Source organism: Sebastes fasciatus, chromosome 2 (genome assembly GCF_043250625.1).
Source record: "Sebastes fasciatus isolate fSebFas1 chromosome 2, fSebFas1.pri, whole genome shotgun sequence".
NCBI lineage: Eukaryota > Metazoa > Chordata > Actinopteri > Perciformes > Sebastidae > Sebastes > Sebastes fasciatus.
The window spans coordinates 25,919,704-25,945,809 of record NC_133796.1 but is presented as its reverse complement, the minus strand read 5'-3'; the positions used below and the strand labels follow the sequence as shown (position 1 = coordinate 25,945,809).

Genomic DNA, 26,106 nt, shown 5'->3' with positions numbered 1-26,106 from the left:
TTGTACTACAGAGCAGTGACCCTGCAAACATGAAATTCTGATCAGGAGTTAATAGTTTGGTGGTAAAAAAAAGAAAAAAAGGAAATATTTTTTATTTAAGCAGTATTATGAATGCACAAGTGTTCTTTTCACCATCGCCACCCTGTTTTCTCCTGCTATCCTCCCTCCCTGAGTGTCTCGCCCTCCCTCAAAATTCCTCAAGTGTCTGGGCTGGAAGAAAAACAGTCTTGATTGACATTTAGCTCTCTAAGGCTTTATACAAACCAAGTCCTGGCTCTGTCAAAGCATATTACTTCAGCTACAGACCTTAAAACCCTCACAGAGAAAAGACATCTGTTAAATAGAAAGAAGAGCGGCAGAAAAAAGAAGAAGAGGGTAAGCAAGGGACAAGGGGAGGGTTATAGAAGGGTGATAATAGCTGAAAGCTGGACTTTCAGCACGTTTCTCCAGCTGGATCCATTCCTCCTTTAGTCTCTGGTGGTGGCAAAAATAGAGCCATGTAGATATCATGGTCTCAACGAAATTGACATTCAGTAGTCGCAGAAAAACAATGCTAAGACTGAGGGCGAGTGGAGTAGGAAATCGAGAAAGGGCTGACAGTAACAAGTAAACACATGGAAAAATAAAAGCTGCTGGAAAACTCAACAATCCAACATAAAAAGAGAAAAGTTAGCGACAGATCTGCTGAATTAGACTGACCTACATTTACACAGGGCTATTGCTGGGCAACAAACACTACAGCAGGAGTAAAGTATGTGATATGAGCGAAACCGCCCCTAAATGACATCAACAATTGCTTGAGTTAAATAATTGAGATGTCAACAGTTTTTTTTGCCTTGGAAGAAGAGTAAAGTCTTTACTCATAATATTGCCATCTTATAGTAGTGTATTTTATTTAAATACTGTAAGTATTGATTTCAGACACATATTAAACTACCTTGATGAACGACAGCCATGTGCCTGAATTTAATCTGTACAGGTGAAGCCTATACAGACTGAAGATGCCGGGACATGCTAAATGCTAGGAAGTTTTTGGTGTTTCTAGTATGAACTTTTAACAAGTGGCACCACAAATACATGTTATTTCTGTTATTTGGAGCAAATAAATACTTGACTTTGAAGTGTGATTTCAAAGTGTATTTGTCAGAAGGTCTACAGCCATGCTAACAGCGCTGTGAAGTTATACTTAGGCACAGTGGTGCTTTGAGATAAGTTGACACAGAAGTACAGTTTAAGAATTGGACAAATTAAATGGCAATCCATCCGGTAGTTGTTGAGATATTTTAGATTGGATCGTCTGACGTTTACACTGAGAAATCAGTGGCCTCAAACTAAACTCCATTTTTGCATAAATTTGTGTAGCACCAAACATTTAGATCCTCACATACATTAGTAGGTAAAACTGTTCTGCAGTACTCCAGTTGCAATTTATATTATCTCTGTGAGCAACTGTCTAGAATGTGGTTGTTAGTTTGGCACAAACACTATGAATTCCACTTTGGATAGTAAGCTGTGTAAATACACTGCAGTGCTTTCTTTGACAACTGCACAGATGCCTGCAGTATGTCTTCCTGTCCAGGAAATCAGGACGAAATAGCTTTCTCATTAACTGCAACTTCTAAAGAAAACACTGGCTATTCATAAAACTCACTAACAGGGCTGGTGTGACATTATGGCTTGAGTGATTTCTTACATATTAACATGAATGACTTCCTTTTGCAGCAGCACCAACACCACCTTTTGATCATCAACATGTTCCATCACAAATTCAAAAGAGTAATTTTTCAGTCCAAAGCAACGCTAATTCTTCTGCCCTGTTAGGCCATGCCTGGCAGTTTACAACTTATTGAAACTACATTAATCCAACAATGATGACACTGACAAAGCATTATTACAATCACTGCAGCAATAGCAGTGAGTGTTTCCCTAATACAGTAAATGCAGGACGGAAAGGTCAACTTGAAACTCAAAGATTCTTTGAGTAGACAATATCCTACACATGCATGTGTGCTTGTGTGTGTGTGTGTGTGTGTGTGTGTGCTTGTGTGTGTGTGCTTGTGTGTGTGTGTGTGTGATGACTTACAGAGACTGGAGAGATTGAAGGTTCTTCAGGGCTGCACTGGGTACAGTCTTCAGTTGATTATTCTGGAGCATCCTGAAAGTTAAATGGCAAAATGATGATTTTAACTCAACTCATAACATTTTTCCTGTGACATTAATTTAAAGCAATATGTATCCACAAATACATTCATTGTTAACTATGTAAGGGAGCTTTCTGAAGGCCTCCTCTGTGTGTTGTTGTTGTTTATGTGGCTCCACACTGAGGGACACTGGCTTCATGGAGTTTTCCTGATTCCTGATACTGTTGCCAAGCTGATGAATGAACAGATTGAGTCTTCACTGTAAAAACTGACCCAAATCCGATGTGAATGGGGTTTGTTTGAGCTGCATGGAGTCAAAATACTTGTTTGTTTTCACTTGTGTGGTTACAAGTAACAATGTGAATAAATCACTGGATATGATAAGTACGTACAATACCTCCATGTGTTTGTGTTTTCAGTCATGTAACCAAGACCTCACCTGTAGATCAACAGGACTTTGAACTTTTGGCCCGTTGCAGAATCAACAGGGCAGCGCTTTGTGTGTGGCTCAATGTGTTCGAGTCTGTGCAAGCACACTAGGGTGTGCTGCCTGATGTAAATTATGCAGAACTAATTTTTACACAGAGCTTGTATGCAATGCTCCGTTAGGTGTTTTCACAACCACATATACTGTTGGGGCAGGGATGGAAAGAGACATTTAGTCTATTCCAAGTGGATGTAAATTGTATGACTATGTTTAGGGTGGCAATAACTGACAGCACCACAAACTGAAATATTGACTCTCTCCCCCAGTGTGTGGAAAACTTCACACCGTCACAGCCACAAGTGTGTGTGTGTGTGTGTGTGTGTGTGTGTGTGTGTGTGTGTGTGTGTGTGTGTGTGTGTGTTGATGGCGGCGGTGGTGGTGACAGGAAGGGTGCGTGCTTACAGGACTTTGAGCTGATGAAGTCCAGACAGGGCTTCAGGGTGGATGAATGACAGGTCATTCCCCGCAAGTCGTCTGTGGTGAGAGCAAGAGTCACACTTATATTTTGGAAATTGATCAAATGTTTCAAAAGTTACAGGAGACATTTCGACATAGAAATAACACACTGACTGCTACAAAACACACACAGTATATTTAATTTCTAAATAAAGCAATAAAATAGTTTTTAAAGAACTTCTCCACATCCAGTGCCTCAGTAGATTATGTTCCAGCTGAAGCTGAACATGGGGCCTGGGGTGTCAAAGACATGTGTCTGTGCCATGGCCTGTTGTCACTTCGTCCGTCACCCACAAGAGATTAGAGCTGTTCCTGGATATCCCGTTTAGATCCCTATTGAGCCTCCCAACCATTACTACTCAGTGCTCCCTATAGAGAGAGTGAAAAACTGATTCACCCCTCCGAGGCTGATACCAGCAGTGTAGCCTTTGTAACAGTCTTTGCCTTGTAACATTTATCACGGGGCAGCTTCTTCAGTCCCTGCATGAATTACTTGAGACTAAGGGGACACCTCCCATTCCTGTTGGGAACAGGAAGTGTATAGGAAATAGGGGTGTAAATAAGCATGGGACCGGCTGACTGGGACACACAACCCAAGTATACTATCTGGCCTGAGAGATTAGCAACAGATTTATCACTCTGCAACGTGAGTCAGACGAGGCTGAATTCCCTGCAACAAGAGCTGCTGGGTGCGAGCCTGAGAATCAAGGCTGACTGTGTCAGAAGACCACGTACCCTTCATGTAGACTCAAAACTGCTCTTCTGTTTGTTTGCCATAAATTTCACTGAATCAGAGAGCTAGTCTACTGCATTTCTGTAGCAAAACTATGAACAAGTATGAATAGTTTTGTCACTGAAAAAATTAGTGAACTACCTGTTCTATAAGTATACTGTATGAATGTGGTATATGGGCAAATAGCTTCCCACAAAAATGTTTGGCCCCCCAACTAAAGGTTTTCCTTTCATAGATTTCACAAAAGTTTTCACAAATCTGCAGTAGGTAACAACGGAAATACAAGACTGTAAATTCCAACAAACGTGACCTTATTGCAACAAATGTAATCAATGATTTGCATCACAAACAAATAGGTAGCAGTCTAATAGACATGGTATGCTTATAAAAATGTTCTCAACAAGTCGCTCTTTACGGAGTGTGACTAGCCAGTCAATTACATTTTAAGTCTCATAGTGCAGCACAAAACATACATTTGTGTAGATGAGTGTTTTTTGCCAAATAAGTTTTACAATAACTTATGCTGCTGTCATTCTGTTGGCAGTCATTAGACTGCAGATGTGTGACTAGCCAGTCAATTACATTTTAAGTCTCATAGTGCAGCACAAAACATATATTTGTGTAGATGAGTGTTTTTTGCCAAATAAGTTTTACAATAACTTATGCTGCTGTCATTCTGTTGGCAGTCATTAGACTGCAGATGTTGAGTGCAGCATCCAAGATCAGAATTGAACCTGATCAAGGTATATTTTGATTGACTGGTGCTGGCTACAGGAGCCCTTATATAACATCCTATTCCCCTACCTCTACACTTCAACATTATTTACGGTAAAATGAAAAATTGTCAAAAGTAGGGTTGCAAAATTCCAAGAATAATATTCAAAGGTGGGAACTTTCCATTGCATTTGACAGAAATGTATGTGAATAACAGGAATATAATAGAAATATAGGGGTTATTTGCTCAGGCAGTGTTTACCATGTCATATGCAGATAGAAACAAACCTTTTACCATATCATAAGCAGACATAATTGTAAACCCTTAATAGAAATTAGTTGACTCATTCAATATTGTATTTAACTTTCACTGAATAACAACAATAACAAAAATTGCTATGATCCCCCTCCAAAAAAAAACCCACTTCGCTCCAAAAAATAATTTTCCTTTCAGGCTATATCCTCTCCATAGAATTCCTCGATGTCAGACTCTTATGCCTCATCTTCACTATCACTTTGCTTTAGGCTACTTTCTGCTGGTTAACTGTAATATCATTCAGTGTTAATATTACGTATATTTACTCCACTAATATAATCAAAATTTCCCTGAAAGCATGTAGTCCTTTGGCTCAGACAGTGATGTGCTAACAGCACGAACAGTGCAAACAACGGCAACAGTGCTGACAGAGCTAACAGTGTTAACCTGGAGGGGAACCGGAAGGGTGGGCGTTACGCTTTGGCGACACCGTGGGTCGGGGATAGGGCTGCACAATTTATCAAAATTTTATTGAAATTGAAATATGGCCTACTGCAATTTTCAAATCGCAGGATGAGGAGGGCATCTAAATATTTGTTAAAAAGTGAAAGAAATGTAAAAATGCCATTTTAAATCAAATATTGTCATGCTGCTAAGATGTCCTGGCCTCCACAACATATTCTACAGACTTAAGAAAACATCTTTGTTGTCCCCCCCAAAAAAAATCACACCTTAAACATTTTAATGTTTTTCAATGAAAATGGAAATAATGATTAAGTTATGAATGAAAAATCATCATACCATCTAATATCGCAAATCATATTGCAATATCAGTCAAAATAATCGCAATTAGATATTTTTTCAAAATCGTGCAGCCCTAGTCGGGGCGGCGTTATCAGCTGTAACCGCCGTATGAGCGCAGCGCAGAGTGGCGGCGATTTGCTAGCCAGTGGAGCACACACATTGGGACTCACATTCACAAGCTGAATTTCTGGAAAAATTCTGTAAATTTACAGCCCCTTTGCAACCCTACTGCTACCTACTCATGGCAGGGATGCATCAGGGATGTGGAAGTAATTAAACAGAAAAAGATGATTCAAGATAAAAGAAATGCTGCCATTATTTAGATCTATTTTTAATAGAGTTGTTTAAAAAATCATCAAGCCTTTCGTTACTTAACTTTACTCTTACTGTAACTTGTATAAGCTGCTTTTGTATTGTAAGGGAGCCTGTTACTTTAAGAGAGTGTTGGGTTGTTTGGAGCCTTAATGTAGCTGCCGGGCTAATGAGTTTGTAACTGTCTGTTGACAGTGTATTTGCTAGCGTTATTCAGCCCCACAGCTGCTCAGCTGTTCTGCCAGTTTTATATGCGCATTTTCAATTTGTACATAAAAAAACGTGAGCGCAAACTCTGAGCATCAAACAAAAGCAAGAAATAAAAACAAAAACATCAGATCTGCGTGGAGCGATCAGGAGACTGGAACCTTCGAATGAATACATGAAACAAACATAAAGGCCGTATTTCCATCATGTATTCTATATTGTTTTTCACCAATCAAGGTTTGACTGGCACTCTTTTAATTCCATCACTTTGTTGTGCCCTCTTCTTCTGCAATGGTTTAATGCAACTCGACTGGAGAATCAGCACCACCAGGTGTTTTTCAATGAACCACCTCCTAATATTCACATTACAGTAGTGGATGCAGATTTTCAGGAAATTTGGTTAAAATTTGTGTAACATTTACATGGAAACTTGGCTAAAGAGGCAAAGATATCTAATGTAGTCTCCATCTGCCATAGAAATGAAAGAGACAGTCAACTGTCAAGCAGCCAAGAAATATGGTGTCAGATAGGATTTCGAGCACAAAAAAAGACGTAGTTGAATAAAATCTTTCTGTGTTTGTAAATTGAAAGCTTGCATGAGCTTGACAGGAGAGCATGTCAGTAAGTGACTGGAAAACAGAAAAAAAGAAATGCCTGACAACCGACAATTTGGTTGATTATTTAGATTTTTAATTCAAATTTGAACATTAATTTCAAAGAAGTTGAATGTGATATGTGAAAAACAATATGTCTTATACAAGAGCCTCCACCAGCAGCAGACCAACTGCTCTGAAGCATTCACAGGCCCTATTTACTGCTTGCTTTGTTGTGGTCGACCAAAGCTGTCATAGTAGGATGTGAATGCTCACCAGCTTTATAAAAAGGTTGACTTGGCTTTGAGACAAACGTAATGAATTACATCCCAAGCTCAATTCCACAATTCACAATACACCAAATCAACCAATCAATGAGCCACAATTTGTTAAGTGACAGCTTAAATAAGAGATACGATTTTCTAGACCATAATCTGCAGTTATAGTCATGACTACAGCACAAGTTGTCACACGCAGATGGACACCTACCAATTAAAAATGACACAAATCTTGTCTGTAGCTAGCTGTTGAGTCATTCTTGTTGATTTCCAACATACAGTGACCCAATGTGGCTAATGTCAATATGACATAATTCCTTAAGAACTCACACAACCCAGAACCTGCAATCACAGTCACGAGCCGCTAACAACCACATACAAACATGGTTTCACAAATCATTCAGATACCCTTCAGGTTTCAGAACATAAAGAGCTTCTCCTCCCCTTGCATCTTTCAGCAAATTCAGTACATGTCCCCCCGGACTTCGACAAGGAAATAAGAATGTGCTAAATCTCGTTGAGGAAAGGCTAAATCCTCTCCTTGTGCAACACCACTCCCACAGGTCTACTTTTGTCAAAAGCAAATTCACAAAGAGCCCTGCAGTGCACTCTGACAGTAAAGGATACAAATATGATTTACCACCAACAAGTGGAAAAAGCTTTTGGGCTTCAAATTTTGCTGAAACAATACAATCTAACTTTCTATTTGGGAAACTACTCTGGCAAAATCCAACAAGCACCCCTCCCCCACGACATGCTTGCACATGTAGTACACACCTTCTTGTACCATTGTTGGTATAGGTAGCTGTGATAATAAGCCTGTGACTTAATTTCCTATGTTCATGTTGGCAATGGAGGTGTTCATATCGCAATTTCCAATAATCATGTGAAGTGAGACAAGCTATTTCAGGCGCCTCTGGTTCTAGAAGTAAGAGCCGCATTCATTTTCCCACAGTCAATGTGACTCACAGTTGGAGCACCTCTATGACTTGGATCTGCATGACACTTTCCTGGTTGAATCATCAGTACAAAAGATTAACAACTGTGTTAGATGTTAAAGTATTTAGTTCTTTGATTTAAAAGGTACAAGTCAGTGTATATAAAAAAAGAGAAATTGGGGGTAGAAGTTAACTACGACTCCCAAGGTGCGTTTAAGCAAGAAACATCCAATCACCTAGGTAACTGTGGTGGTGCAAGCTGACCACGGCGCAAGTTAAAAATTATGCGGTTAAGAAAAAAAAAAATTCAATCTGAAGTTTAAATTATTTTTTGTCTGTATTCCGGGTTAATTTTGGATTAAATCAGCAGCTGTGTTTTATTTCCAACTGCAGCGTCAACGTGTTTAAATTTCTAAGACAATACCTCTCTGTTTCTTCGCTGGAAAGACAGGGAGTCTAGTAGAGCTTTGACGGTCAGTAGAAGCACATTTAGGAAGCTTTGAGAGAGTTACTGTGAAGGTACCTGTGTTGAAGCTGAGCGAGAGACTCTCCTTCAGGAGGCTCTACAGTGTGTGTTACTGTGGGGGAGTGTCAGTAGCATAGACTGTATATAAAGATGGACGTCACATCTCCACTTCCTTCCACTGTACAGAAGTAAAGCCAAAATATCCCAGATACGGCAGCTGCCAACTTCAGATTTTGACGTCATTTGGAGCCAGAGTTTGCGCAGGAGTGATCGGAGGGCTGGAGCCGTGGTATCGAGGTCCCGCCCACGCACACGTCCGAGCCAAACATGAGCTGAGCACTGCCGCAGCTTGTTAGCGAGACAGTATCGCTCACTATTTTGGCCCATATCCGGGGCAGGATATATGACCTCTACTGCAGCCAGCCACCAGGAGGCGATCGAGATGTTTTGGCTTCACTTTTGAGTTGTTGTCATGTCGTCCATCTTTATATACGCCGTTTATGGTACGTAGCTGTAGCCCTGCTGTTCATCATTTTAAACAGTATTGTGCGTCTCAGCCCTTAACATCTTGTTAAGCTCTGAATACAGCACAGTAATCGGCCGGCACATGTGTTGTGTTTACTGCCATTAAGAAGGAATAAATCTCTTTCATGTACGATGGGTCAACGTATGAAATAGACCTCAGAGTCTTGCCTATTACGTCACAGTTAGAGAGGGGCTGCAAGGGCCAAACTTTCGAATCCAAGCGGACACATAAAAGCTAATTTTAAGCAAAAAAAGCACATACATTATTGTTATCAAGGTAAAGAATAAATTACACTGATATAGATTTTATGGCATATCATTCAATCAGATTCATACCAATTAAAGATAGCAAGAAAGAAAATCAATCTTCATTTATAGCACACATTTAATACAAATGAATGCAATACCATGTGTTTCACAAACCAAGAAAAATAGACAAAAAAATACACAGTTGCAATAAACTGAAATAAAAAAACATTATAAAAAAAATATTAAAACAACAAATACACTTTAAATCACTCTGTCAACCAAATGTAACATATCAACAACAGACTGACCCAGATGTCATTACCACAACTCACTGAAGACATATAGAGAGCCTATCGGTCACAGGTTATTTCAACACTATAAACAAACTGCAAAGAAGACAGAGACTACCTGTCATCACGTCTGCTGAGCTTTGTGGTGCCTTTGGCAAGAAAGAAAGAGAGCGGAGGAGATTGCGTGACTACGAAGGAGGGAATATTCCTCCCTCGTCTCCGCTCCTGTCCTGTATGAGGAGGTCCCGCTCTCTTTTCTCTCCCTGATCTCTTTCTCTGTCAACTCTTTCTCTCCCTGTCTTTGCCCTCAGGGCCCATGCTCTGGTTCACTGACACTGGTGCAGCCCCGGAGCGAGAAAGTCATCCACCAAAGTTCACTGAGACAAGCCTGCAGATTTGCTCCCAAAGGAAGGTTAAACAAACACACACATGAACTAAGGGTATATGTCAATCAATGACACCTTGACAACAGTCCATCCATTATGATGACCTAGGATGATAAAGAAGTCGTAGCGAGACCGGGTGTTTTTTTTTTTCTCAGCCTTGTTGCCATGGAAACCATTGTTTTGCCCTCTTCCTTCCTGCCTTGCATTCCTCCACACAATACGATGAAAACTAAATTGCCTTTCGACAAAGCAGATTGGAGTGGTGTATGGAAAAGAAGAGGGTGAAGAGTCGGCCGGCTGAAAGATGCACGAGAGCTGAAAAAAAACACGCCTACAAAGGCCAAGTGGAGCTGGAACCGCTGGAGTCTGTTCACTCACTGGTCATTTTGCTTTCACAGGGCTGCATGTTACCTGATATCAGGTAGACAGATTTTATCTCTGACTCTCAGCAGCACCGAGCCAGACAGCGGAGTGTTTAAAGAGCAAAGAAATAACAAACACCCACTAAGATTAGATGTATGCCACTCAACAAAAGCCCCAGAGCACAGATGTGCTGTTGCCACCCTGATAATCCCAAAAGCAAAAATCCACACAGGATGTCACATGATCGTAGCCTCAATACATGTTGTCTCACCTCACCTTTTTAATTGAGCTTCACCGCACCTTTTATAACCGCCCTTGTTCAACTCATGAATGGTTGAGTGATTCGTAACCTCACGTAATGCTGCGCTTATCTTCTGCAGCTGAGAAGAAGGGCATGCTGTGCACCTATACTGATACTGTGTGTGTTCTGCAGCACAAACTCAAATACCCAGGTGCATATCATAAGCCCTCATGTCAACATTGTACAGAGTAAATACATCATTAGCAAGAGGAAAAACAGGGCATGTACTCACAGTTCTTCTAGATAGGGGAAGTTCTTGAATACAAATGCTGGAAGCTCCGTGATGTTGTTCATGCTCAGGTCACTGTGGAAACAAAAATATCAGTTAAAAACACAGTAAATACCTTTAAATCGCAGTTCGCAGTTTTTTTATATTTAAATTTTTTAAAAGTATAGTAAGTTCATCGTTTTCAAACTGTTTCCAATCACTTTTATACACTTTCACTTTGTTCTCAAAAAGATATTTTATTGATGCTTCCTTGACCTGATTTTGTTCTTAATTCTTTAACCATTTGTAAGCAACCATTTTGCAATTTTAATACATTTCATTGCATTGCCTTTTGTAGCTGTGAAGCCCTTTTTAACCCTGGTTTTGAAGTGTTGTATAAATTTAAGTTTCACTTACTAACATTAGATTTTCGCTGATTTTAATAACAGATCATCTGTGTAAGAGGCCTTATTTTATCAACTTAACTATAGTATACAAGATGCAGAGAAGACATTAACATGCTGTAATTGTAAACCACATACAACCAATAGGGTACTTGTGTCACCCATCCCTTATGGCAGTTTTAAGTCTTTTAACTGTGCCTGCATGAGTGCAGCCTCAACCAAAAAAAAGCCTTGAAAAAGCCCTTCTCTTTAGCCCCGGGGATCTTCATTTTTCCAACCAACTTTCAAGTAAAGATAGGCATGTAGCAGCATGAAAAATATGCACACAGGACTTGATTTGCTTCCCCACAAAGCTAATATGAGTATATGTGTTTAATCTTTATAATGATAATTAAAAAAGAAAGCACATACGTATATGTAACTGGAAATGTGCTAAAGTAAGGGACTGTCACGGTAAAAGAGAGGACAAAAGGCTGTTTTAGTCTACTGAGGAGATCTATACAGTGAGAGCAAACTCAGCTCTGGATCCCTATCTTGATTAGGAATTCACTAACATGCTCAAAGAAACCCCCCTTTGACGCCATACGTAAAGAGACGGCACATTATCAAGACTGAAAAAACATCCGGGATTCACAAATGAAGCAACCCCCTGCCCCCCTTTCACTCTCCAACTGGCCATCTTGAATTTCACTGCCAGATCTCTCCAGGACCTTGTGTGTGGGCCCCTGAATCCTACAAGGATCATATTGCCCTTCCTCTGCAGTCCCAACGACACACACACACACACATGCACAGAAGCCTTAAAAGGCGGGCCCTGACAGAACCCTCATCATCCCTGCGACCTGCGTCCCATCTCCACTTACCTGGTTATCCAATTACCACACAGACTGTGCAGCTACAACCAAACTTCCATCAACATCCACCCACTCCTTGTCGTTCTTTCCTACCCAGACAACATCTCTGGTGGTGTTCTGCAACCACTGCTGCAGATCTGCCACCACTGGTGGTCAGATGGATACATCCCTAACCACATTTTAAACCGTTTGACTAAATCTTCCACAGGCTGTTGACTGGTCTGAACCACATGCACGGCTGGGGAGTACGGGAGGCCTGCATGACTCCTCCATCACACTTCCTCCCTCCCTCTGTGTCTGGCTGCTTTACTCATCAATGTCCTGGCCTGTCCCTGCTAAGATAGATTGAAGGGGACACTAAAAATGCAGCTGTGATAAATGGTGACAAGCCTAAACGCTTCTACAAACAGGTATCAGTAAATGTCTATCCCATGTGCTGGTAGGCTTCATTTTAGCAGAGAGGAAGCATAGAAAGGATCTCAGAAAGGTAGCAGACATGCTGTAAGACAAGGAAAATACGGCTGCTAAGGTGAAGCATGAACATATTCTAAAAGTCACAACAAAGTACAATTTCTAGTTGTCAGTCCTCATTAGTCAGTCCTGGCTGTTATTCTGTTTTTTCAGAGGTTGTAGTAGTGGGAAGATACTGATATCATGTGAAATTAGAAAACCTAAGGAATCCACTGGTATCAACTATGTCAGTATGTGCAGTACAAATGTGTTATTTTCACCTATACTAAAATGGTGTATTTGAATATTTCTGCATACTGGGGTCCCTAAACAGTCTTGAATTACATAAATTGGGTATGACTAGAAAGCAGAGACTCTTGTGGATACAATGAGCCAAATTGTATTTATGTTTGATGATGTTAGTCCCAATAGTAGCTACTACATATAGTGAGACCATTTCTTGAAACTTGACCTCGCTGTATAAATTGACCTGCTGTGACCTCTAGGATAATCACAGCCTCATGAAACTTTACAACCACAAACTAGAGACCTAGAGCATTCAGAATATGGATGGCTTTCCTAGGAAAATTAACAATAAGGGGGTTTCTGAGCAGTTTCCAGAACCGAAGTGCTCGCCATCCAAACGCCGAAAAATGCAATTCTTGCAGAGATCTCCAAAAGTCAAATGTTTTGGATACTAAATCACAGCATGATAACAGATTATTGATCATTTTTATCAATTCTCGAGTGGTAAAAATGGTTAAATTTAGCACCAAATATGTGTAACAAATGCTAATCAACCACAAAATTGCTGCAACAACTTATGAGACGTAATAGAGTATGGGAATGGCCCTCACAAACTCATATCATCATGTTCTAAGCCCTGATACACTTTCATAATTTATTATAATTTATGAATTAATTCTTTATTTCTTATTAATGACTAGAACAACTTGACACAGTGCTGAGCTGCATCTCAAATTAATCTTCAGGTTCCCAGCTTTCAGAGGATGTACACCACTTCTATGTGACGTATACTGTTGACCTTGTATCTACCCCTGAAAATCCCGTCCCCCACCCCTATCCCTCTAAAAAAGAGAGTTTGGAATGACAAGGGGTTAACAGAAACACTACATATCAAACTTTTTTAAGCACTAGCAAACACACAAGTGTTAAAACACTGTGTATATTGTGAGTAATTGAAATGTTGCTTTTAAATTCACAATGAAAACCGAGGAGACACATCTATCAATCATGTTCCCTGGGGCCAATGACGCTTAATGATTATTAAAAAGCATGTATACTGACATTATGCGTTTTAATTAGACTACCAATTTATAGTGAAAGTGCTCAGAATGAATTAGATGAACAGTACATACACTGGGTCTCATACATCTGTCGTTAAGACCAACTAAGCATATTACTGCTTTTGAGCATTGGTCTACACATTTATTGCATCTGAACTGTTGCATTTCCGCCCTGCCGTATCGCATGTACAGTATGTTAATCTCGGTAACATCTCTGACACTTCCTACAAACCCAAAATTAACAGATCTGCAGACAATAAACTAAAAATATTTCCTGAAACATTCACAAGATGCATGTGCAACCTGATAGACCTGACTTGTGGTCAGTTTAGTGGACAAAATTTGAATATAGAACATTACCTTCCACAGGCCTATAACAACTGTCCACAGCATTTAAACGCATAAATGAAGCACAGATCTGCAGCTAGTTGCACCTGCTGTTCGTAAATTCTGGTCTGGTTATAGTTTGTTTACCAAGTACAGAATTTACGAGGCACTAAATAACCATACAAGCTCTTACAAAGAACCAGGTTGTCACTAATTATTTACATCTAATAATTACTGGGTGTAACTGTTGTGCGGCTTTAATCATCTGACAACAAGTGCTCGTTGGAAAGCAAGAACACAATAGGCTCTTACTAAATCTTGTCACCTGACCAAACCAAACAACCGGGAAAGGACGTAGATTGAGGTGTTAGCCAAGAAGCAAGAAACTGTAGTGACATAACGAGAGAGTTCACTGGCTCCTGCAGGAGGTTTCACCAGAAGGACAACAATCAGTGCAGCACTTCACAAATCAAGCCTGCGTGGCAGGAAGGACAAAACAAATGCACTCCTTAAAAAAAAAAAAAAAAAAAGGCACATGCATTGAACAAAGATCCCACGGTCTGATAAAACTAAAATCCTTTGCAGCCATATGGCAAAGTATAATGCCGAGTGGAAATCAGACACAGCTATTGTATCCATCCATCTAACACTATTCTACACCATATTGTAAAGATGTTTAAGTAAACGTATGCAATCAATCATTTTTCATTTTAGATTTGTATTGAAGATTATTTTCTACCGACCCCGAGTAAAATAGCCTACTACATCTATCTAACTAAAATGTCTGTCTGTCCGTCCGTAAGTCGATTTTCTTGACAACCGCTTATCCTATCGACTTCACAATTGGCGACTGTATTGCTGATGCAAATGTGATTTGTTTAATTGTAATTTTGGAATAATCTGCTGATTTAGATTACCAAAATCTCCTGTGAAAGGGAAAGTGAAACATACAATGCATGCCTTTTCTCAGTCTGTGGAAGTGACTGACCTGCATCTTCTTATAGTGCTCAGAATTGTGTAAAACTTTCCAATAGTTAGATACTACATAGCACTAGAAAACATATTAAATTTACATGAAGACGACAATGTTGTGAAGCTGTTATAAAGACATGGCATGCCATATAGTAACCACACACTTTTAAGCAAGAACCACGCCGTCGCCGTCTAACGCACAATATTTCATGCAAAATGGAGCAACTTTAGTACATGACATCAGTATTACAATCATATTGATAATACTGTAAACTACTGTTTACATTATAATTAATTATGATGACTCATAACAAACCTTATTTAATGTGAAATGCATGTTAAATGTTATGAGTTTTATACTATAACACATGCAATAACACTTCCATTAGTCAGATAAAAACACATGGCTAGATCCGTTTCCCTAAACTTAATTGGTAATGTAGAGCAGGAGACCTGTTGCTGTGGTTATCTGCAGAACACTGATGGAGGTTAAACTATTTACCAGAACAATGTTTTCACGTGTCCTGTTATATGATCTTAATGGACCCCAAAAACCCCCTCCTCTCGTTGAGATATTCAATGGCACTTATAGACAATCTGTCCCATGTTCTCATTCCCATTTCTGTCACAGTTTGTTAGTAATGGATATAAGGACAGTAAGGTCACTCAGGCGGTCCGTTGATCGCTCAGTCAGTCAGATGGTTCAAGTGATTTGATCTGGTCAGATGTGAAGAGCAGCTCTGCAAACACTCTTTTTTATACTCTGCCTTTCACGATGCTATGCCCCTGTGAGGGCCACTTTCATCAATTTAAAAAAAGGAATGTGTAGGTTTTGGAACAAATAGATGTAGTTTTAAAAGTTTTTAGAGCTGTAACGATTAGTCGATTAAGTAGTCAATACAAAGATAATTAATCAGGTACTATTGTGATACTCTATTAATCATTTGAGTGATTTTTGAGGGGGATAAAAAGTAAAAAATCCTTGTTTGCAGCTTCTCCAATGTGAGAATTACCTTCTGTTTTTATAAAATTGTAAACTGTTGGTCAGACAAAACATTTGAAGATGCCACTTTACACTCTGGGAAACTGGGATGTATGTTTTTCACTATTTCCTGATGCTTTAAAGATGAAACAATTAATCAAGAAATTAACCGAAAGATTAATCAATAATGAAAATAATGATTTGCAGCCCAAAAGTTTTTGAATCCATGTCTTACAGTCAGAAATTAAGATTTAGAGATGTGCAAACACAAAGTCGACATTCAGGTAAAGAAATGTTCAATTCCTGAAGCATTTAAAATTAACATGGAAAGGTTTTTTTTATCATCTGTCTACATTGCACACATTACAGCTGTGTTTCTGAGTTGTTTGAACCAATATACACTGGCCTGTATAACAGCTTTCACTTCACATGTATACCCGCAACCTGAAATGTCTTTATAACATCAAGTCAATATTTTTCAATTACGAATATAAGAGCATCAATGTGTACTGGGCTGTGAGCTCTGTCAGATGCCTCAGAGTGCAGCAATACTGCAGGTGAATGGATCCAGTGTACACCGACAGCTACTTCCACTGCACAGCCAAAGGTGACTAAGTGTTAGTTGTAAAAAATTCTGTTGGAGTGGTCAAATATTTGAATATTGTATTGTACTAATAAGGGAACAGCTTCAGATAACATTTTCAATAATATGGTTATAATCTTTGACAAGACTGAAATTGGGCCTCTAATTATTTCCCTGTTTTCTGTAATGTACCAAAAAGGCTTCTAAAAACACACAGTAGGATTCCTCACTGAATTATATCAATCATTTAGTGCTTAAAGTAACCTTAATGGATATTAAGGGAGGCAGCTGCAACTACACTGAAGAGCCAAATACAGAATCTAGTTTAAGTTACATTTCTATACAAACTTTTTAATAGTACTAGCAATGATTTAGTGTTTTTACGATTTACGTTTTTATTTTAACTTTATTTATTTCTTTAACAAGTGAAACCTAATTTCCAGACAAGATAGAGCTTTCCCCTGTCGCCCCTGATTGAACAATTCTAAAATTTTTGGAAAGAAAACTGAATTGCAAAGATCAAGAATTCACCAAACTCCCTTTTATATGAAGCAAAGTTTATGAGAAACTGTGTGCCTTGAAAATCTGGCATGACACACCCTTTTTTTGTAATCAGGCAAGGATTGACAACTAGACTTGTTTCGACTACCCACAAGACATGAGTGACTGCATCACCCCACACAAATAATGCATCACATTAGGCGCCAATGGTGCAAGGCATCATTATTTTCTTCAAAACATACAATCATGGATGTTGTGCGAAACCTACAATTAAACTAATGCTGCAGCACACTCCCAGACCTGTCAGTGTAACACTGAAAATACAGGAACAATGCTATGACAAGCATTACTCTGCATAGCTTTGTCAAAGTCTAATCGGCATTATCAAATATAGTGTGTGAAGCATATACAGTTAATATAACACATAGTAAATATGTAGACATTTAAAAGCTAACCTACCTTTATTAGACCACATTAATAACAGAAAAAAATGGGAAATTGAGTTCAATGTTATTTTATGGATTAATGGTGGGATGCAAAATTAGCAGCTCTCCCTTCTCCTCCAGTCTAGATTACACTAAACTTAAAGTTCTTCCTAGTGCACCTGAATAAATTCAGAAGAGAATTAAGAATTATGGTCACAAGTCCTCGATATGCTCTCCACATGATAAACATTGAATATAAAGAATATTTGCCAGGTTTCAAACAAACCTCCAAGCATCTGGCCATCATTTTCAAAACTCTACATCCTCTCCCATTTTTCTGTCAATTCAATTCAATATGCTTCTTTAGCATGAATACCAGGGATATAACAGGGACAATATTGCTAAAGAGTCAAGTGATAATGAGATTATAAAGATGTCTTTGGAGTCCCACAAGACATCACAGTCTTTACTTTGAAGCAATCAGTCATTCTTAAAAGTAAACTACCATGTTCAAAGATTTTACAATCAGTCATTCTTAAAAGTAAACTACCATGTTCAAAGATTTTACAATCAGTCATTCTTAAAAGTAAACTACCATGTTCAAAGATTTTACATTTAAGACATTAAACATAGTTGAAAACCTAAAACCTTATATTTATACCCAACTCAGCTTGGGGTAATATTTGTATTTTTGAATACTGGCACAAGATTCAGAAAACCAGCAACCATTAGCAGTTAGAAACTGTGGATGGGAATAGGTGTATAAGTGGAGGACAGGGTTGGGGACTCAGAGAGGGGGAAGAGAGCGTTAATAATATTCTCCCATCCACAAGTCATCCTGTTTGGGAGCGGGAACCACTGACTGGCTCCTTTCACCTCTGCTGACCAAGAACAAAAGTATCATTCAGTTAAAAATGGATTGAGGGCACCAATGGTGAAGCCGGCAAGCTCCACCAGCAGAGTGCAAGACCCCTGACGCCACCCCTCCTTCTTCCCTAAGTCTCAACCTAGTTCCCGCTATGAAAGGACCTAACACACCAGAGGTGTAAGCTGTAATAACCCCCTCTTGCTCCCTTAAAATGGACACAAGTTAATGCAGACGCTGTACCAAAAACCTGTGCAGAGGCACAGTGGCAGGTACATACCTTGAAAAGGAGTGTTTGCTTTGTAACTGGCTGAGGGGCCTCCTCTTTACTCTCATCTGCTTTTCTGTGACAGGGCTGTTTCCATTACAGATGCCAAAACTCAAGCCCCTGTGGGCTGTAGGTAAGAGTCCACTCCAACATCGTCATATGATTTATTGTAAAACGTGTGGTCTTCCACTGCCATAACTTTTTTTCTAAAACAAAGGTGTAAATCAAGAGTAGAGAGGCAACAATAGAATAGAAATCGTCCTTGTATTGAGGACTTCTTGACCTTTAGGCATTGCTACACTTACAAAACACTACCTTAAATCTGTCTGTTTCTGCCATCATATGTTATATATGTGTGTCTTTAAATTTACACCTTACTTCCTGTTGTTGGCACCGACTGGACTAGATTTTTTTCTTAATGTCTCGACGCCAAACAGCTTCTAAAGACATGATAACTGCAAACAAACTTGTACAAGTTCAGTTCAAATGTTGCAGTGACAAAACACCCATATGAGATTTTCTTTCCCTTTCCACATCAGCAGACCATTGTGGGTGCATTAGCCCCGAGAGAAGGAGCCCTTGCAGCTGCAATATGTCTCACTAATCCATCATGATCCCTAACCCCAGTGCTCCACATACAAAAGACGAAGGGAGTGGGAGAGGACAACTTAAGTTCAAGAGACCAGGAGAACAAATGAGAGCAGGATAGAGAGAGGGACAAACAACCTTTCACATACTTTTAAGAGGTTGAAGCGAATATATGAGGCAGTTTAAAACCTTTAGAAAAGCATTTCATAGGCAGGGCAGAGACAAGAAGATAGCACAATCTTGAAAACATATTGTTTTCCATTTTGGCAAAAAAATAGGCCAGCAGAGTGGCAGGTCTATGATATCATTTTGTGAAAACATTGTTTCACGGTGTGATCAAAATGTCAGACTGCCCATGATAAGGAAGAAGTATGCTGAGAGTTTCAGCTGTAAGCAGTAGGCCTTAGTGTGACATAGCTATCTTTGAGTCTGGCATACAATATGAATCCACTTCCTCTGTTTACTTTAACCAACACTTTCTTAACAATGGTGATTTCAAGTGGCACGATATATTGGTTGGATTTGGCCACCAATCTTTAAAAGCTGCCAAAACAGCCTGGAGGTTTCCCAAAACAAGAACACACCTTAACACTTTTAGGCAAGGCAATGGTGAAATATAATTTATTTTCTGAACCAAATAATTTAATTTCAATAGACGAGTGCCTATGTAAACTTAAAGTCATAACTTCTTCTATTTGTTTTTTGAGGGAGCACAGTAATTATAAAAAGACACAATAAACTGTTGTTTTGAATGCCGGGGTGGTTACTTTAGTTCATGATTAACCCAGAGGTTGTGAAACAAACTGAGGAGTTTCTTCATGGGGCAATCATCAACTGTATCTGCACCACCCCATAATGATCTGACCTACCTGGTGCACATTGGCTCCACTAAAAAATGTGTGCCCTTACATGAGGCAGTAGTTAAACTCTTACTCAGACTTGTGGTGAGAATGTGATAATGGCACTCCTAATTATTTTGTACTAAACATACTGCTGGCTACAATCCACCCAGCATTACTCAACCAAATCTGGCCCTATTCGTGACCTAAGCACTACCTACATTAATTGGTTGTTCTGTCACATAGCATTTCCTAACCAAAGCTTAGAGGGGGAAATCAAAGTTTTATGTTCTTGCTGGGTCTGTCAATCGATTAAAATATTTAATTGCAATTAATCGCATGATTGTCCATGATTAATCATGATTAATCGCACATTTTCTATCTGTTCAAACTGTACCATTGTAAAAATGTATTTATATATTTATTATTGGAAATCAATGAACAACACAAAACAATGACAAATATTGCCCAGAAACCCTCACAGGTACTACATTTTGCGTAAAGAAATATGCTCAAATCATAACATGGCAAACTCAAGCCCAACAGGCAACAACAGCTGTCAGTGTGTCAGTGTGCTGACTTGACTATGACTTGCCCCAAACTGCATGTGATTATCATAAAGTGGGCATGTCTGTAAAGGGGAGACTCGTGGGTACCCATAGAACCCAATTTCATTCACATATCTTGAGGTCAGAGGTCAAGGGACCCCTTTGAAAATGGCCATGACAGTTTTTCCTCGCCAAAATTTAGCACAAGTTTGGAGCGTTATTTAACCTCCTTCACGACAGACTAGTATGACATGGTTGGTACCAACGAATTCTTTAGGTTTTCTAGTTTCATATGATACCAGTATCTTTACTCTAGAAATGAATGGCGTTAAAGGGATTTTGCGTTAATGCGTTATTATCAAGTTAATTTTGACGGCCCTAGTTTTTACCTGTAGTCCAGCAGCAGGTTGCCTCTTCAAGAGGTATCCCAGAAACGTCTTTCGTTTTTCCGTAAAAATAGTTTTTCGTCAAGGGCCAAACCAATGTTTAAATCTAATATTTCCACAGACTGCACCATCCAGTTTGCGCTGGTTTGGCCCCAGACAAAAACTTTATCATTCCTGACAAAAAGTATAATCTTTAAGATCACAAAAATATCTCTGAAGATGTAACCTGCTGCTGGACAACAGGTACAGAAAAATAAAGCTTTGAAGGAACGTATGGAGTGCTGGAGTCACAATCAGGGCTAACTCGAATCATGTCGATCATAAAGTGGGAATAAAAACCTCAACCACATGTCTAGAGCTGAAACGAGTTGTCGATTAACAGAAAATTAATCTGCAACAATTCTAATAACTGATTAATAATTTAGTCTTTAATTAGGGATGCACCGATACAGATACTGAATCGGATATCTGGCCGATATTGACTTAAATAGCTGGATCGGATATCTGTGACATGGGGCCTATCTATTAAATTCAGTGCTGTTTATATATTATATACATTATATACTGGAATTTTAATTCCTTTTTAAGTTTTGACAAATTTGTGAAAGTCTGATCGGTGCATCCCTATCTTTAATCAAGCAGTAATGTTCAACATACGCAGGTTCCAGACACTCAAATGTATTTGTGAACTGAATTTTTTTTTATTTGGTTGGAGAAAACAAGCACTTTGGCTCTGGAAACTTTTGGTTGACATTTTCTTTTTACTATTTTTGACACTTAATGGACTAATAGCAGCAACTAGCAATTATTCTCATTATCGATTAACCTGACGATTATTGTCTCACTTGATTGTTCAATCTAAAAATCATCAAAAAGTAGTGAGACATGTCTATTATGATTTCCAAGAGTCCAAATTGATCCAAGCAATAAAACCCCCAAAAAAACAAATATTCAGTTTACTATCATATACAGTATGACACAGAAAAGAAACAAATGTGCATGTTTGAGATGCTGGAACCAGAAACTGTTTGCTTGAAAAATGACTTGAAATTATTAATCGATTATTAGAATAGTTGCAGAAAGGGAATGAAATAAGCACCTGCCACCGGCCAAATACAGGGTAAATGTTGGCTCTGGCAGGTAAAAATTTCAGGCCAACTGCCACGATGGCAGATAGGTTTTCCTTATATTAAGAAATATTATTTTTAAAAAGCAATTCCTAAATTAGGAATAGTCAGGGATTAAGGTTACATGATCCATATTTCTACTGTCTGTTACCACTGACTCAGTGTTTACTAGGGGTGGACGAAAATATAGAGTATTGCAATATTATGTTTAGTGATACTGTATTAATTCTCGAAAACTCTGTATTGAATTCTAATTAATAGTTTACATGCAAAGATTAACTCAGTCAATACTTTATTTTATTTGCAAAGATATGTGCCGTCTGTGATAAATGCAAATGCAGATTCTACAATTCTGATTGCATAAAAAAGTAAACTTTTTTTTTCTCAGATTTTATGCATATGGCGATGTATTTTTTATACTATGACAGTTTTCCTAAAATTAGTTTTTTTTTAAATCGCGATATATATTGTCTTGCTTACAGTACTGCAATATATTCAATCGTAACCCTTGTATCATGATACAAATGTTATCGCCAGATTCTTGCCAACACACAGCCCTAGTGTTTACAATTTTAAAGCGCTCTACATAGACTTCAGAAGTGGCAGACAAAACAATTGTGTGGTTGGTAGAAATGTTCAATGACCTGCCACTGTGGCACTTGAGGAAAAAACTTAATTTTTTACCCTGGTTGCAGCTATGTTTGATTGATTAATCTACTGATTGTTTAAACTTTAAAATGATTGATTTAATAACTGATATATTGTAGAATCATTAGTTGCAACCTTACATTATATTAGGCTTCAACATGAGTATAAAACTGTGAGCTGATTTAATGTTGTTTCAGGGAAGGATTTAACTTTTTGGCTGCTAATGAAAGTTGGTGACAAGTTTGTTTAAATTGTCCTGTAGACTTGTCAGTATAAGTATACTTAGACCGTCCTGTATACTTGTCAGTATAAGCATACTTAGACTGTCCTGTATACTTGTCAGTATAAACCAAGCATACTTAGATGGTCCCGTATACTTGTCAGTATAAACCAAGTATACTTAGACTGTCCTGTATACTTGTCAGTATAAGCCAAGTAGACTTCAGTGTAATTTTGATAAGTGGGCCTATATCTCGGATAAGTACATAAAAAGTAAACTGAAAGCATACTTATTTTAAGTTTAAAAGAGTATACTAATAGCACACTTTGGTAAGGGGTTCCACCACTGCTTTTGTTTTGAAACTTAGTGAGACATATTGCAGCTGCAAGGGCTCCTTCTCTCGGCTCCTTTCTAGTCTTAATGATTAGAAAACCTTAGACTCTTCTTAACATCTTCATCAGGACATTTGTAGAAAGTTTACGCCAATGGTGGTGTTGAATGCCCATTATTCACTTGTTATGTAAACACAACAACATCCCATCCTCAGGCCCTCTAACAATGAGGCACTTATAGCCATGTTTACAGGTTGTATTTCACTGTGTAGTACTCACAGGTAGTAGGTGAAAGCCCGGAGCCCAGAAAAAAAAAAATTTTAGACCCTGGTTGCAGATATGTTTGATATGTTTAACTTGTTTGGCTGCTATTGAAAGTTGGTGACAAGTTGGTTTAATTAAAGGTCCCATGTCGTGCTCATTTTCAGGTTCATACTTGTAATTTGTGTTTCTACTAGAACATGTTTACATGCTGTAATGTTAAAAAAAAAAAAAAAATTTTTCCTAATACTGTCTGCCTGAATATACCTGTATTCACGCTCTGTCTGAAACGCTCCATTTTAGTGCATTTCAACGGAATTGCAACGGAATTGCGTTGCTAGGCAATAGTTTGGGTCCATGTTTACTTCCTGTCGGCTGATGTTATTTACATACACTGCAACAGGAAATAAACTGGGACACATTTAGAATGTTTACGTTTAAAACCGTGTAATAGTCTAATTATTGTATATTCGTGACATCACGAATGGACAGAAATCCTGACGGCTTGTTTCGAAAGCAGAGTTTCTGAATACGGGCTGTGTGTATTTCTCGGTATATTGAGCGTTTTGATAGTTTAACTGTATTTATAAAGCAGTTAAACCTGCTTAATAATATAAAAGACATGAAAATCTTTTTACAATATGGGACCTTTAACTCTTAATGACTAGAAAGACTCTTCTTAACATCTTCATCAGGACTTGTTTTCCCCTCTGGTGAGCCATGTGTAGAAAGTTCACCCCCATGGTGGTGTTGAATGCCCATTATTCACTTGTTATGTAAACACAACAACATCCCATCCTCAGGCCTCTACAGTGAGGCACTTATAGCCATGTTTACAGGTAGTATTTCACTGTGTAGTACTCACAGGTAGTAGGTGAAAGCCCGGAGCCCGGCGGGGACGGTGGTCAGAGCCCTCCCGGAGCAGTCTGCACCTCCATCTTCATCACAGCTGCATGAGGACGAACACACGGCCGTCTGCTGCTGCTGCTGCTGCTGCCCTTGACCGGCGGCACCGGGACGAAGGAAACACCACAACAAACACATCCAAAACAAATCCACACGCATCTTCTCCTCCTCGTCGGGTTTCAGGTGGAAGGAAGCGGTCAAAAATAAGGTTTTAGTGGTTTAATGAAGATTAACGTCGACTTCTTCTCTCATGTGGTTGGACGGTTGGTAGGCATGAAGAGATGAAGAACTAACCGTTAACTAACCGTCGCCTAACCGTCGCTTTTTCAACCGATAAAACGTAACCGTTAACGACGGTTGAAGCTAGCGTCAACAGCCAGACGTTACCCTCGAAGAAGACGAGTGTTTTACCTCTCCGTGAAACATTTCTCAACCTCTAACTCCTCTCCGTGTGTCGTATTAGTCCATGAAAATAAAGTAGCAGGGCTGGCGACAGGAGCGGTAGCCTACCTTGCGTTTTTTTTTTGCGTTTTCGTTGTCCCATTAAATAAAATAAGCAAGAAACACCGCCTGCTAAATGCGTCGCTAAGTAACTAGGCTGATCCGTTCAGTTAGACACACCGGACTATCAGGGTTTAGTTTCCGTACAGGACAAGGAGAGAGAGAGAGAGCACACCGACAGTGTTCAGCCATTCCTCACGTTCCCCTCCTCTCTGCTCCTCCTGACATCAACAGCATGCTGGTAGCTCTGCAGGCAGGCACCCTACCGGACAACCTGCAGCAGCACTGGGCCTGTAGAGCTGCAACCATACACCAGACCTGCTGCCTGCACCACAACGACACAGTCTGTCCACCGCTGCACACACACACACAGACATACAACATAATAGCATACAGTATGGAGGTCTGGTATGGCTAATGCATCAACGCATTTCTTTGTTAACCAACTTATTTAACATGTTTCAAAACAAAAGCAGTGGTGGAACCCCTTACCAAAAATAAGTTTATCCAAGTGTGCTATTAGTATACTCTTTTGAACTTAAAATAAGTATACTTTCAGTTTATTTTTTATGTACTTATCCAAGATATAGGCCTACTTATCAAAATTACACTTAAGTCTACTTGGCTTATACTGACAAGTATACTAAACAGTGTAAGTATACTTATACTGACAAGTATACAGGACAGTCTAAGTATACTTGGCTTATACTGACAAGTATACAGGACAGTCTAAGTATACTTATACTGACAAGTATATACTGGACAGTCTAAGTATATTTATAATGACAAGTATACAGGACAGTCTAAGTATACTTATACTGACAAGTATATACTGGACAGTCTAAGTATACTTATACTGACAAGTATATACTGGACAGTCTAAGTATACTTATACTGACAAGTATACAGGACAGTCTAAGTATACTTGGCTTATACTGACAAGTATACAGGACAGTCTAAGTATACTTGGCTTATACTGACAAGTATACTGGACAGTCTAAGTATATTTATAATGACAAGTATACAGGACAGTCTAAGTGTACTTGGCTTATACTGACAAGTAGCCTATACATGATGGTCTAAGTATACTTGGCTTATACTGACA

General features: G+C 39.0%; 1 protein-coding gene across 4 annotated transcripts in view; it reads right to left on the bottom strand.

Moving 5' to 3' along the window:
* The window catches only part of lgr4 (leucine-rich repeat containing G protein-coupled receptor 4), a 39,043-nt gene extending 13,687 nt beyond the window's left edge, over positions 1–25,356 (bottom strand). For 3 of the 4 annotated variants that reach the window (XR_012591449.1, XR_012591447.1, XM_074615967.1), the window contains exons 1-4: positions 24,460–25,355; positions 10,732–10,803; positions 3,031–3,102; positions 2,084–2,155 (exon numbers count right to left, since the gene is read on the bottom strand). Coding sequence is in view for 2 of the 4 variants with exons in the window: in XM_074615967.1 (XP_074472068.1) it covers positions 2,084–2,155; positions 3,031–3,102; positions 10,732–10,803; positions 24,460–24,659 (416 nt within the window). In the remaining 2 variants the exon portion in view is untranslated. Of the gene's footprint in view, positions 1–2,083; positions 2,156–3,030; positions 3,103–10,731; positions 10,804–24,459 lie in introns of all 4 variants that reach the window. The other variant, XM_074615980.1, reaches the window with a different exon arrangement.
* Positions 25,357–26,106: the final 750 nt, after the last annotated feature.